Source organism: Tachyglossus aculeatus, chromosome X4 (assembly GCF_015852505.1).
Source record: "Tachyglossus aculeatus isolate mTacAcu1 chromosome X4, mTacAcu1.pri, whole genome shotgun sequence".
Classification (NCBI taxonomy): Eukaryota; Metazoa; Chordata; class Mammalia; order Monotremata; family Tachyglossidae; genus Tachyglossus; species Tachyglossus aculeatus.
Window position 1 is genome coordinate 33,823,259 of NC_052098.1, and position 12,731 is coordinate 33,835,989.

The window sequence follows — 12,731 nt, forward strand, 5'->3', positions numbered from 1 at the left end:
TTTAAGTAATTAATTTCACTTCAAAATCCCTATGGCTGGCGTCGTTGTCCTAAAGAAGGATAAAAGTATTCTAGGTTTTTTTGTATTTTTTTCCCTTTTCCTTTTTTGGGGGAAAAAAAATAGAAAAGACCCCTCTGCTAAAGACAGTTTAAGTGCCTTAGTCTACAGTGGTGTATGAAAGTGGGTGACAGACAATTCTAGTGTATGTTCTACTGCTTGTATCTATTTACAAGTGAGGGGCACTGGCCTTCCCTGACTAAGCCCTCCTTTCCTCTTATCCCACTCCCTTCTGCAGCCCCCTGATTTGTTCCCTTTTTTCATACCCCCTCCCAGCCCCACAGCACTGTGGGCAAGGGATGGATTTGTGTATTTTTCATAGCCTAGTGTCTACAGTGTGAGCCTGGGAGTCAGAATCCCCACTCTGCCACTTGTCTGCTGCGTGACCTTGGGCAAATCAGTTCTGTTCTCTGGGCCTCAGTTACCTTATCTGTAAAATGGGGATTAAGACTGTGAGCTCCATGTGGGACAGGACTGTGTCCAACCTGATTAGCTTGTATCTATCCCAGTGCTTAGAACAGTGATTAACACATAGAAAGCACTTAACAAATACTATCATCATTATTATTATTACCCCCTCTTCACCCAAATTCTAAACTATAGTCTTGGGAAACATAAGCCACCCCATTCTGGTCTCATGTTGAGGAGAAACATCCATGCCATTAACAACATCTGTACCATCAGAACAGCCCTATCTATTTAAGGACTGCAGTCCTGACACCAATCAATCAGTCCATCATTGGTGTTTATTGAGCTCTTTCTATGTGCAGAGCACTGTACTAAGGGCTTGGAACAGTGCAATACAACAGTGTTGCTGTGATCCCACACCACAAAGTGCTTACAGTTTATAGGGGGAGAAAGACATTAACATAGATTAAAGATAGGGGAAATAGTAGAGTATAAGAGCATAAATGTTGGGGACTGAGGTGAGTATCAAGCTGCTTAGAGGATACACAGCCAAGTTCATAGTCAACATGGGAGGGCGGATGGGGATATTAAAAGGATTTTGAAGGTGAGGAGAGTTGTGGACTGTTGGGTACAACATGGGGAAGAGGGTGGGATTTACAGGCTCGAGAGAGAGAGAGAGTGTGTAGTCAAGGGGTTGGTGGCAGGATAGATGAGATCGAGGTACAGAGAGTAATTTGGCATTAGAGGAGCAGAGTGTGCTGGTCGGGTTGTGGTAGGAAATAACTGAAGTTAGGTCGGAGGAAGAGAGCATCTGATTTAGTGCCTTAAAGCCAACAGTGAGGAGTTTCTGTTTGATGTGGAGATGGGTGGGCTACCATTGGAAGTTTTTGAGGAGTGGGGAGATATGGGGTGAATGGTTTTTCAGAAAAATGATCCAGGCAGAAAAGCAAAGCGTAGACTGGAGAGGGGAGAGGTAGGATGCAGGGAGATGAGTAAGGAGGCTGATGCAGTAGCCACAATGAGAAATGATGAGTGCTTGGATCAGTGTGGTAGCAGTTTGGATGGAGAGGAAAGGGTGGAGTCTAGAGATGTTGTGAAGGTAGAACCAACAGGAGTTTGTGCCAGATTGAATGTGTGAGTTGAATGAAAAGATGAGAGGAGAAGGCCAAGGTTACGGGCTTTTGAGTCCGGGGAACAGGAGTTTGTGCCAGATTGAATGTGTGAGTTGAATGAAAAGATGAGAGGAGAAGGCCAAGGTTACGGGCTTTTGAGGCCGGGGAGGATGTTGGTATTTATTGAGCACTTACTATGGGCAGAACAGTGTACTAAGTGCTTGTCTACCATGATAGGAAAGTCAGAGGGAGGACAGTTGAATGATTGGGTGCGTGGGAAGATGAGGAATTTTGTTTTTCCACCAAATGACAAGGGCTGAGAAAGTTTCATGAGAACTATGTGCAAGATCTGTCTCTCAGCTCAGGTATATATCCCAGGTCAGCAGTGATAGTTTCAGATAGTTTCAGATTTGGTAAGGTCCTTTTTATGCAGAGAATGCATCTCCTATCACTGTTATAGTGTACTCTCCCAAGTGCTTAGTACAGTGCTCTTTACACAGTAAGCTCTCAATAAATATGATTGAAGGATTTCTCACTGTATAGTGTCTGCAAAGTGCTAAATTGAGTAAGACTAATAAAATATAATGTATTGAAATATTAAGGGATACCTCTAGGATGATGAACCCTAATTTCCAAATCAGAAATTTTTTAAAAAAAGAAATAAAATATTTAAATCATATTTGTAGGCTCCAACAAAAGAGCCATTCATTCCCTTGATATTTCATGTTTACCTCATCTTGGAGTTTTTATTATTATTATTCTGAGTACTTCATAAGTTCAGAACTTTTTAGAATGTTACTGTTATAAACTCTTAGTTAAATTTTTTTATCCAGTATACATTACTGGAAGTATAAATGAATCTTTTAGGTTACTGAGTGGAAAAGATCTTTAGGAGTACCATATTATACACCCAAAGTACCTCAGGAAACAAGACAACGCTACCTCAACTTATTTGTGAAAGAACATTTGGAGCATGGCAAAACTGTAAATGAGGCTTTTGAAGAGGTTAGTACTTAATACCTCATTCCTTATATCAGCCACAAAATTAAAACTTGGACTGAAATCTGTGTACCCATTTTAATTCTGTTGGTGAAAAAAATCTTTAAATCCTTTTTGTGATTTGGAACTTCAACATTTGGGTCACATATCCTTTTCCATACTGGATGTGTAAGATGGTAAGATGGTTCTTACCTTTATACTTCTGTAAGATGGTTTTGTTCAGCCTAAGAAGCTTTCTCCATTTAATGTCATTTTGGATATTTTAGAGGCTTTGGTTGACTGGAACCCAGTTTTAGTTTTTTTCTCTGACTGTAATGAGCATCAAATTCATTTGTTTTCTGTAGCTGCCACTAGAATTTTGTGCTCACTCTTATGATGCTTCAGTGAACCTATTATGAATCAGGAGTACTAAAATGTTTTAAACTCAAATTTTCTAAGACTTTGAGTAAATAATATACGTAATTACATCATTCCATGGAGATAGTTGGTCTGTGAGGTAAACTAAACATTCTAGATGCATTGCCTCTGTAGACTTTTAATTGGTAAGTAATTTAAATTATGATTCTGAATTTGCTATTTGAGCTCACATTTATCTCCAGCTCAATCATCTTCCCACCCAAACCCTGTCCTCCCCCTGACTTTCCCATCACTGTAGAAAACACCACCATCCTCTCTGTCTCATACTTGTAACCTTGGCATTATCCTTGGATCCTCTCTCTCGTTCAGTCCACATATTCAATCTATCACAAAGTCCTGTCAGTTCTCCCTTCATAACATCTTTAAAATCTGCCCTTTCCTCTCCATCCAAACTGCTACATGCCGATCCAAGCACTCATCATTTCCTGCCATGACTACTGCGGACCTCCCGGCCTGCTCTTCCTTCCCTTTCCAGTGGGAAATTTCACTCTGCTGCCCAGATCATTTTTCTAAAAAAAAAAAAAATTGAGTCCACCTCTCCCCACTCCTCAAGACCCTCCAGTGATTGCCCATCCACCTCCACATCGAACAAAACCTTCTTAGCATCAGCTTTAAGGCACTCTAACCCTCTCTTCCCCTCCTATCTTACCTCACTGATTTCCTTCTACAACCCTGCCCATACACTTTGCCAATGTAATAATACCAACCTACTCACTGTACCTCAGTCTTATCTGTCCCGCCACCAGACTTCTGCCCCCACATAATAATAATAATAATAATGGCATTTATTAAGCACTTACTATGTGCAAGGCACTGTTCTAAGCACTGCTTCTCCTCCCTCTGGCCTGAAATTCCCTTCCCATTCTGACAGACCACCGCTCCCCCCACCTTTAAACCCCTACTAGAATCACATCTCCTCCAGGAGTCCTTGGATTGCACTTGGATTTGTACCCTTTAAGTACTTGATATCACCCCCCCCCCGCCTTCAACCCACAGCACTTATGCACTTATCCATAATATATTGTAATGTCTGTCTCCCTCTCTAAATTGTAAGCAGGGAACACGTCTTCCAAGCGCTTAGTATAGTGATCTGTGCACAGTAAGCGCTCAATCAGTACCACTGATTGATTAATTGTTGTCTCTCCAATAATTATGCCGCACATCCTCATCACGGTTGACTGTTTCCTAGTGTAAGTTTAAAACCCAGACCCCCAAAGAAGAGGAGCATCCACTAAAGGGGCTCCGCAGGAAGATATAATTAGATCACAATTGTCTGTAACTCTTTCCTCCTCTCCTTGAGCACATCACTCCTCACATTGATGGCAGTGATGGGAATGTGATTATACTGGGGTGGAGGGCAAATAGAGGGGGACTCTCCAGGTGTTCCGTTACATTTTAAGAATTTATGTTCCTGGAGTAAAATAGTTAATACACTAGCCTATAGTAGACGTTATTATCGCTGCACCATAGGGATCTTAATAGCGTATACATGTTTGGATGCAGATCTGTATTTTTCATCTCCATGCCTAGGTGTCCATAGTAAAATTGATTTGTCGTTCACACACAAATGTCTAGAATCCTTTGTTCCTACCCATTAAGACTTCATTTGTAACCTAGGCAAAAAAAGAAGAAAAGGCAATATATGACCGTTGTGGCAGTAAAAAGATGTATTTGAACATTGCCGTTAATACTCTGAAAAAACTGAGAAATCCAATTCCTAAACCTCTGAGTGGTAAGATGCAAAATTTTACAGCCTTCACTAAAGAGAAACATTTTTTCATGAAAAATGTATGAGATGGTTTAGGGTTTATCTATTTATTTTTGCCAAACAGCCATTCTTCCTGTTCCTCCTCCCTCGTCTTCCGTATTTCTCCACCACTTCCACAAGTGAACCACATTTCTTTGGGCATTAGATTTGGCACTTTGGTTAAACTCACAGGCATAATAAGTTTGCACTTTATAACAGAGTATCTGAATGTGACCTTATTGAGGGAATCATCATCATCATCATCAATCGTATTTATTGAGTGCTTACTGTGTGCAGAGCACTGTACTAAGCACTTGGGAAGTACAAGTTTGCAACATATAGAGACAGTCCCTACCCAACAGTGGGCTCACAGTCTAAAAGGGGGAGACAGAGAACAAAACCAAACATACTAACAAAATAAAATAAATAGAATAGATATGTGCAAGTAAAATAAATAAATAAATAAATAGAGTAATAAATATGTACAAACATATATACAGGTGCTGTGGAGAAGGGAAGGGAATGCTATGCATGTAACTTTTATATTGGGTTTAGACATACCCAATGTCTGGAACGTGTTTATTAAAAATACACTATGTTCAGGAGTAATACCCAAGAAATGAACTTTTGAAATTGACTGAAGAGCTTTGGCATAGTTCTAGCTTCCTAGTTCCCTTTTCCCTCTCCCCCCACCCTCCTCAAAGGACATCTTGCAAATAGAATGAATATATGTCAAAATAAGACCTTATATATGTATGTTGGCAAACAGTTTTTATGGTTGCAGTGACTTAATTCCTAACTGAACTTCTAAAATCACTAGCATAGTAGTAGTAATAATATTATGCACTTCATGCAGAGCACTGTTGTATTCATTCGTTCAATCAATTATATTTATTGAGTGCTTACTGTGTGCAGTGCAGTGTACTAAGCACTTGAAAACTACAATTCAGCAATAGAGAGAGACAATCCGTGCCCACACCGGGCACTGGGAGCTCATTCATTCATTCAATCGTATTTATTGAGCGCTTACTGTGTGCGGAGCACTGCATTCTCCTGTAAGATCCTTGTGAGCAGGGAACATGTCTGCCAACTCTGTTATAGTAAAAACTCCCTAGTGCATAGGACAGTGCTCTGTATATAGTAAATGCTCAAATAAGATTGATTGATTGGGAGAAAATAGACAGGTGAGAATTAGACATGGTCCCTTTCCCTTGGTCGGGGTGGGGGGGCTCACAATCTAAGAATGCAAAGTGTATTTGCATTTGTGTAGTATTATAATAATAATTTTGACTCCAGCAATTCCTGGCCAAAAATTGCTAACATCGTTGAATTAATATGGGACTTAGGGACTTCATTGGTTAAAAGTTAATTGTTAGGCTTATCCGTGCTAGGTATTTTTTGTTATAGCAAAGGGCTAATTTTTTTTAAGTGAGGGCTGTGATTATACACACCATCTAGCTGTGTTTTCATGTTCATAACAAAATAATGCAGTGTCCTCAGAAGATGCTATATTTCTTCATTTCAGGCCAGGGGGCCAGCACAGGAAGCAGTGAAACTAAGGGTACAACACCTCAAGAACCTGGTAAGGTTAAGCAACTATGAATAACACTTCAGTACACTGTCTTCCTAAAGTATTTTAAGGGGTGGCAAAAACACACCTATCATATATGGATTTTTTTCCAGAGAACAGTACTGTTTGGAAATAAGTGTTATTTTATGCACTATTTTGCATGAACAGATATTGACTTAAAATCTTATTGGTCTCGAGGAGATTTTTGGTCTTTGAACACTTCATCTTTTCAGGTACACGTTCTGTTTAGGTGCTCTTAGTTTTGTCCTATAGACTTACAAGAGTGGCTGTCCTGGATCACCTAATGTTTAAATGGTGCTGCATGAGACTCCATGTTAGACTCATCCCTCTCCTCGTACCCTGATCTTGGCATAATGTCTAGTCAGAGACTAACTGATGGAAGGCAAGACGATGAATATGAAGGTTGGGGAATCATAAAATGTGTGACTAAATTTATTGACCATATCTCCATGAGACTAGCATATTTTTGAAAGATTTTTCTTCCATGGTTTTACAAGAGGTAAGCCTAATGCCTTGACATGAACCAAATGTCAATCGTTCCAGCACGGCATAGACTAAATAGACAGCATTTTCCTCCCAGTTCTACATGCAACTTCAGCTTAAGGAATCTCGAGCAGTGTTCCAAGTTCAGCTAGGAGGTGATGGGTGGCAAGGGCAAGGCTAGGACTGCCCAAGAGAGCAGTTCTTAGTTGGGTGATTCCCAGGCCAATTATGCAGATTCCTGGGCCATTGGTTGAAGAATTCTTCTGGCAAAAATACCCATTCTTGTCCAGATGAACTTATCATTTTATAGTTGTATTGTGATAAAGAATTAGTTTTCAGGGTAATTAGCTCCAAAATGAGGCTTTTAGCAATTCTACCATTAAAAAACAGGTAGCTGCTGCTAACACTGTTTTTTCTCAAAATATAGTACAATTGTTTCATATTTATTTAGGTTGCCAGCTAATGGACTGGAGGCACAGCACCTACCTTAGTACCCGATGAAGATCAATTAAATCAAGGCTTTTTTAACTTTTAACTAAAGACTCTTATTTTGGCTTAGGAATGGCGGGGGCTGCTCTCTACAGACATCTTAGAGAATACATTTTAACTGGACAACAATTATATGAAAATAACTATCCCCAGCCAAATCCAGGACGACCAGGAAATGCTGTCTTCTATAATGAAGGGCGCAAATGGTATCTCGAGGATGGTAAGTGAATGAAAGTGAAGTTTTAAGAGCATTTAAAAGTGAATTTTCTTTGTGCATGTTATAGAGTTAGATGATAGATATTGCATCCCCATTTTGCAGCTGAGGAAACTGAAGCACAGAGAAGGTCACAAGGCAGGCAGGTGGCAGGACCAGGATTAGAACCCTGGTCCTCTGGCTTCCAGGCCCGGGCTTTATCTACTAGTCCATGCTGTATTCTTTCCCAGTGCTTAGTACACTGTTGTGCACACAGTAAGGGCTTAGTAGATACTATGCTAGATGATGTAACACAGCTGTGGTGGGTGGAATGTGAGAATGAGCAACAGCTGGATACCCAGACAGCCTCTGTGTGGAGAGCTGAAACTGGGACACCGAAAGCAAGGAGGTACTCTAAAGACCTAGTGAAACTACTACCATGCTGATCTAAGCACTTATATCCAGCACTTAGAACAGTGCTTTGCACATAGTAAGCGCTTAACAAATGTCATTATTATTATCATTATTATTATCCTGCCTTGACTACTGCGTGGATATGAAATTGCCGGGGGGGATGGGGGAGTGTAATTTGCATAAGAGGCATTTGGTTGGATTGCAAATGTCTGAGCATCCAATGAAATCTACCAATCCCAATGAATCAAACATATTTATTGAGTGCTTGCTGTGTGCAAAGCACTGTAATAAGTGCTTGGGAGAGTACAATAAAACAGAGTTGGCAGACCCATTCCCTGCCCACAATGAGCAGTCCCTAATAGAAGGGGTTGAACTATCTATCTATCAATCAGTGGTATTTATTGAGCTCCTACTATGTGCAGAACTCTGTACTGAGTGCTGGGAGAAGTACAACAGAGTTAGCAGACGTGATTCCTGCCCAGAGCGAGCTTACAGTTAGAACAGTGCTTCGCACATAGTAAGCGCTTAACAAATGCCATCTTTATTATTATTTAGAGGGATCCCACAAGGGGCTTTGTCCCCTATAATAGACATCTGCCAGTGAAATACTGCAGTCTAATGGCAGCCCAGCACCTACCCACCACACCCATCCCCAGTGGATGGTCTGTATCTCTGCCATGCCATTGAGTCCATCATCATCCCCACCCACCCCCGCCAGAATGGCCTCTCTTTCTCCCAGAGGGGGTGGTAGCCTCCGGGGCATATGGAGGGAAGTGCCCTGGATGGGCACGATTCTTCCCAAGCAACCGGAACAGAGCCACATGGTTTTGTGCATGCTTGAGGTGCAGCAGAGGAAACCGTGCGTGTCCCCCTTCACCCAAACAGCCCCTGTGCCACCCAGCAGACAAGAGGCACCACTGGGACTAGAACCCAGTCCTGACTTGAAGACCTGTGCTCGATCCACTAGGCCACGCTGCCTCTCCTTTCTGCAGTGCCTGTGCACATGGATCTGCAGCCTTTAAGAACTTGGTATTCACAACAGCGTCAGCCCCATGGCACTTATGTTCATATCCTTATGCTCTTCCATTTCTCCTATCTGTAATTGATTTCAATGTCCATCTCCTCCTCTAGACGGTAAGCCCCTTGTGGGCAGGGATCGTGCCTACCAACTCTATTGTATCTACCAATTCTACCATATCGCATTCTCTCAAGTGCTTAGTTCAGTGCTCTGCACAAATTTTCAATAAATACTATTGATTGATTGACATACCCGCATGGCACACCACCATGAAGAATGGGGCGACTCTTTGAGCAAAGCTTAGCACAGTAACTGAAACAAGGAAGCAAAAGCAAAAAAAAAAAGCCCCAGTTGCTGCAAACATTAAATACAATAATACAACAAGGAACAACAGTGAGTCCTTCCTTCATTGGCCTTTCCAGGTGCACATGCATTCATAGGTGAAAGTCACTGTCAGTGATATCTTCTTCTATGGGGGGCAGCTATAATGTGTGTGTGTCTGCGTGTGAACACTCATTAATGCTATGGATTTATTAGCACTTGTATACTTAAAGCTTACCCTTGTCACTTTTGCTCACATTTTCACACATTTTATAATACATCCAATTATTTAGCTGTGTTATCCAGATGTGTTTTTATTGTTTCCAGTTTAAAACTTGTTCTTCCTCTGGCTTTCATTATTATTATTTCATTATTATTTTTTCACTCTATGTAAATCCTTTTTTTCCCCATCTTCCCCATTGTATTGTAGGCTCTTTGATGTCAGGGGACATGGGTCTTACTCATTCTGTAGTCTCTGAAGCGCTTGATTCAGTGCCTAGCACTCAGATGCTCAATAGATACCACTAATTTGTAGAACATAGGGATGGTAAGGCTCACATGCAGCACTTTCCAGAATCACTCTCATGTGAGAAACTAATTTATCTCCTCCTTATTAACTAGCATATGTCACATTTGTTTTAGGAACCAGGCGGCTTTGCTGTCGATGTGGGAAAATATACAGTGTGACTCCTTCGGGCAGCCACGTTCAGAAAGCGGAATGCTCCTATCATTTTGGAAAAATGCTGAGATATGAAGGCAAGTGTTGTGGATACAGTTATATGGCCAACAAGTTTTTATTCTGCAGGCTTCCAAGCAGGTCTTTTATAAAGCAGATAGATCCCAGTTGTCAGAGAGTTGCTGGAAAATTGTTATCAGTCTGGAATACAGTAGTATCGCTAATCTTCCAAGAACAGACCTAGGAAATCTGCTTAAATGAGTAGATTGATGCTTCTCCTTTCCTCCTTTCTTAGTGTCTGAACAGATTAGTATTACTCCTCTTTATAACTAGAATGTTGGAATTTATGAATTGTGTCTTTGCCTTTCATTGTAATCAGGATGAAACTGTAAAAAATTCTGTGTACGGGATTATTGCAATTTCTAAAAAAGAATTTCTTCTTTTTAACGCACACAAAAAAACGTAGCTGGTGGTTTGGAAACCCTCTATAGCTGTTGCGATGGTGGAATTGGTTCTTCCGGATGTCAGACTGCCAAGGTACAACTCTAAAACATACTTTTCAGATATAGGATTCAGTAAGATAAATTAGGTATTTGCCTGATTGCACCCAGGGAATCTGATGCTAATCTGGGCCCTCAGAAGACGGTAGTGATCCCACACGTTCACACTCCCCCTGTGTATGACAAATGACAATCCGCGATCCCTAGAACTTGCCCTTCTGGCTACTGAGAGTTTTCCCAGTCTCCTTAGGGAAAAAGTAACTCAACCCTGATAATGCTTCATTCAGCACTTGGCATTTTTTTAGTTTCATGTCCACGATGGCAGAAAGGAAAGCCTGGATGGCTTTGTGGAGACATACATCAAATATCCTCCGTTTGATGGTAATCCTGGTGTGTATGCAGTGGACAGCGAGATGGTATGTTTGATCTTCATTTCAAATGAATTGGTTGGACTAACGTAGCTTTGTAAATTGAGCTTGGTTCCTGAGCTCAAAGATGTTTTTATTCAGTCTTAAATGTAAAACATAGTCTTTCTTTGGTGTCTATGCAATTGTCTCTGTTAGCTTTCACTTTAAAAATCTGCCCTTTGTATCTTTTTGAGTATGATGGAGTTATCGAGGGCATTAAAAATCAGATCAGTACTTGTTTTTCCATTTTCTTTGTCTTTAAAGTTGGGGATTTTGACTAATAACCTATCCAAATTATCTTTTGCATCCTTGGAATTTTCACTGTGGCAGAGTTGTGATATTAATTGATGTTTTAAAAATTAATCAAATATGATTTTAGATCCCCTAACAATAGTAAAAATAAAATCAAGGAAAAGCCAGGAACAATTAGTGTTTCTTCTGTGTGTGAGTGTGTGTGTGTGTCTGTGTGTGCGCACACAGCACTAGAAAATACTAAAAATTTACCCAAATAGCAAAGAAAACCCCCCAAAATCCCCAAAACCTGAAATATTTAATAGTCCTCAGTTAGGGATTCTCAGAACTAGTGATTTTGTTCTGGCAATATTTGCAATAATTCAGTAACATAAAAATTGCTATTCTGTGTTACAGCAATTGTTTGTCTGTCAGTGTAACCCAGTATTCAATCTCTGAGTTTGGCACCTAAGAATGGTTGAAGGAATAATGATTTCACCCTCCTTGACATACATCCACATTATTAGGGATTAACTTCCTAATATCCCTGATTTTTCCCATAACCCACTGTGGGCCTGTTATTCATGAACTTTTCAAAATCCTTCCTGAACTTACTGATATTTTTTGTCTGACTAACTTCTGCTTGACAAATTCCATGCTTTTTTTCCCTGCTGTCTCTCCTCTGTGGGTATTTTTTTTTAACCTGCCATCTTCCAGCTTCATAGCCTCCTCCTAATCCAGGTGAATATCAAGTCCTTATTAACTTCATCCACCCCCTTCATAACTCTGTAGACTTCATGTCCCAGCTCAACTTTCATTTTCCCAAACACTGCATATGGAGTCTTATCTCTTCCTCCTTCCCTACACCTCCCCCTAAGTCATTGTAGCAAACTGTATTTTGTTGTAGCAGCTTTTCTTTCCTCTTACTTTTCGATAACTTGGTGACTTAATTTGCATCCTAAATGTAAGTATATATTTTTATCTTATTTTAGAGCTTCACAACCCAGGGACTTGAAGTTACTAGAGTGACTGTGGTCGATCCCAACCTCACGGTTGTCTACGATACGTATGTTAAACCGGACAATGAAATCATTGATTACAACACTAGGTACGCTTATTCATAAAACTACATGGTTTGAGATGAGTGTATATCCATTCATAATGGAAATGTAGAGTCTTAACTTGTTTCCTGAGATGAGAATGTAATCGTTTGGGCAGGGAAAGTGTTTCGTTCTTCTGTCGTATCTCCCAAGCACTTACTAAACAGCCTTGTACTCAGGTGCTCAATAAATACCACTACTACAACTACTACTACTACATTACTGTTCACTTCAGGCTTCTTACAATTTGGTTTTAAATTAGATTCTCCGGAGTGACCGAAGAGAATCTGAAGAATGTTACAACTTCCATCCGAGATGTACAAGCAGTGATGTTGAACCTGTTCAGCGCAGATACCATTTTAATTGGACATAGCTTTGAATGTGACTTATATGCCTTGAAGGTAAAGAATTACACATATTCTTTTATAATATCAAAAAGATGTTTTCAAGAAGTTCATCTCTATTACACCTAGTCAGTCTTGCACTTACCTTTATAATAACTTGTCTGTTTCCAGAAGAAAGTGCTTAGAAGGAAAAATGCAAATCAAGTGTGTGTTTGAAGATTTGC

At 40.3% G+C, this 12,731-nt stretch overlaps 1 protein-coding gene across 2 annotated transcripts in view; it reads left to right on the top strand.

Moving 5' to 3' along the window:
* The window catches only part of LOC119948092 (RNA exonuclease 1 homolog), a 30,980-nt gene that overhangs the window by 13,870 nt on the left and 4,379 nt on the right, over nt 1–12,731 (top strand). For both annotated transcript variants that reach the window (XM_038769963.1, XM_038769964.1), the window contains exons 6-14: nt 2,445–2,582; nt 4,611–4,725; nt 6,266–6,322; nt 7,374–7,523; nt 9,892–10,005; nt 10,392–10,462; nt 10,731–10,841; nt 12,056–12,171; nt 12,426–12,564. In XM_038769963.1, the coding sequence (XP_038625891.1) occupies nt 2,445–2,582; nt 4,611–4,725; nt 6,266–6,322; nt 7,374–7,523; nt 9,892–10,005; nt 10,392–10,462; nt 10,731–10,841; nt 12,056–12,171; nt 12,426–12,564 (1,011 nt within the window). The remainder of the gene's footprint in view (nt 1–2,444; nt 2,583–4,610; nt 4,726–6,265; nt 6,323–7,373; nt 7,524–9,891; nt 10,006–10,391; nt 10,463–10,730; nt 10,842–12,055; nt 12,172–12,425; nt 12,565–12,731) is intronic.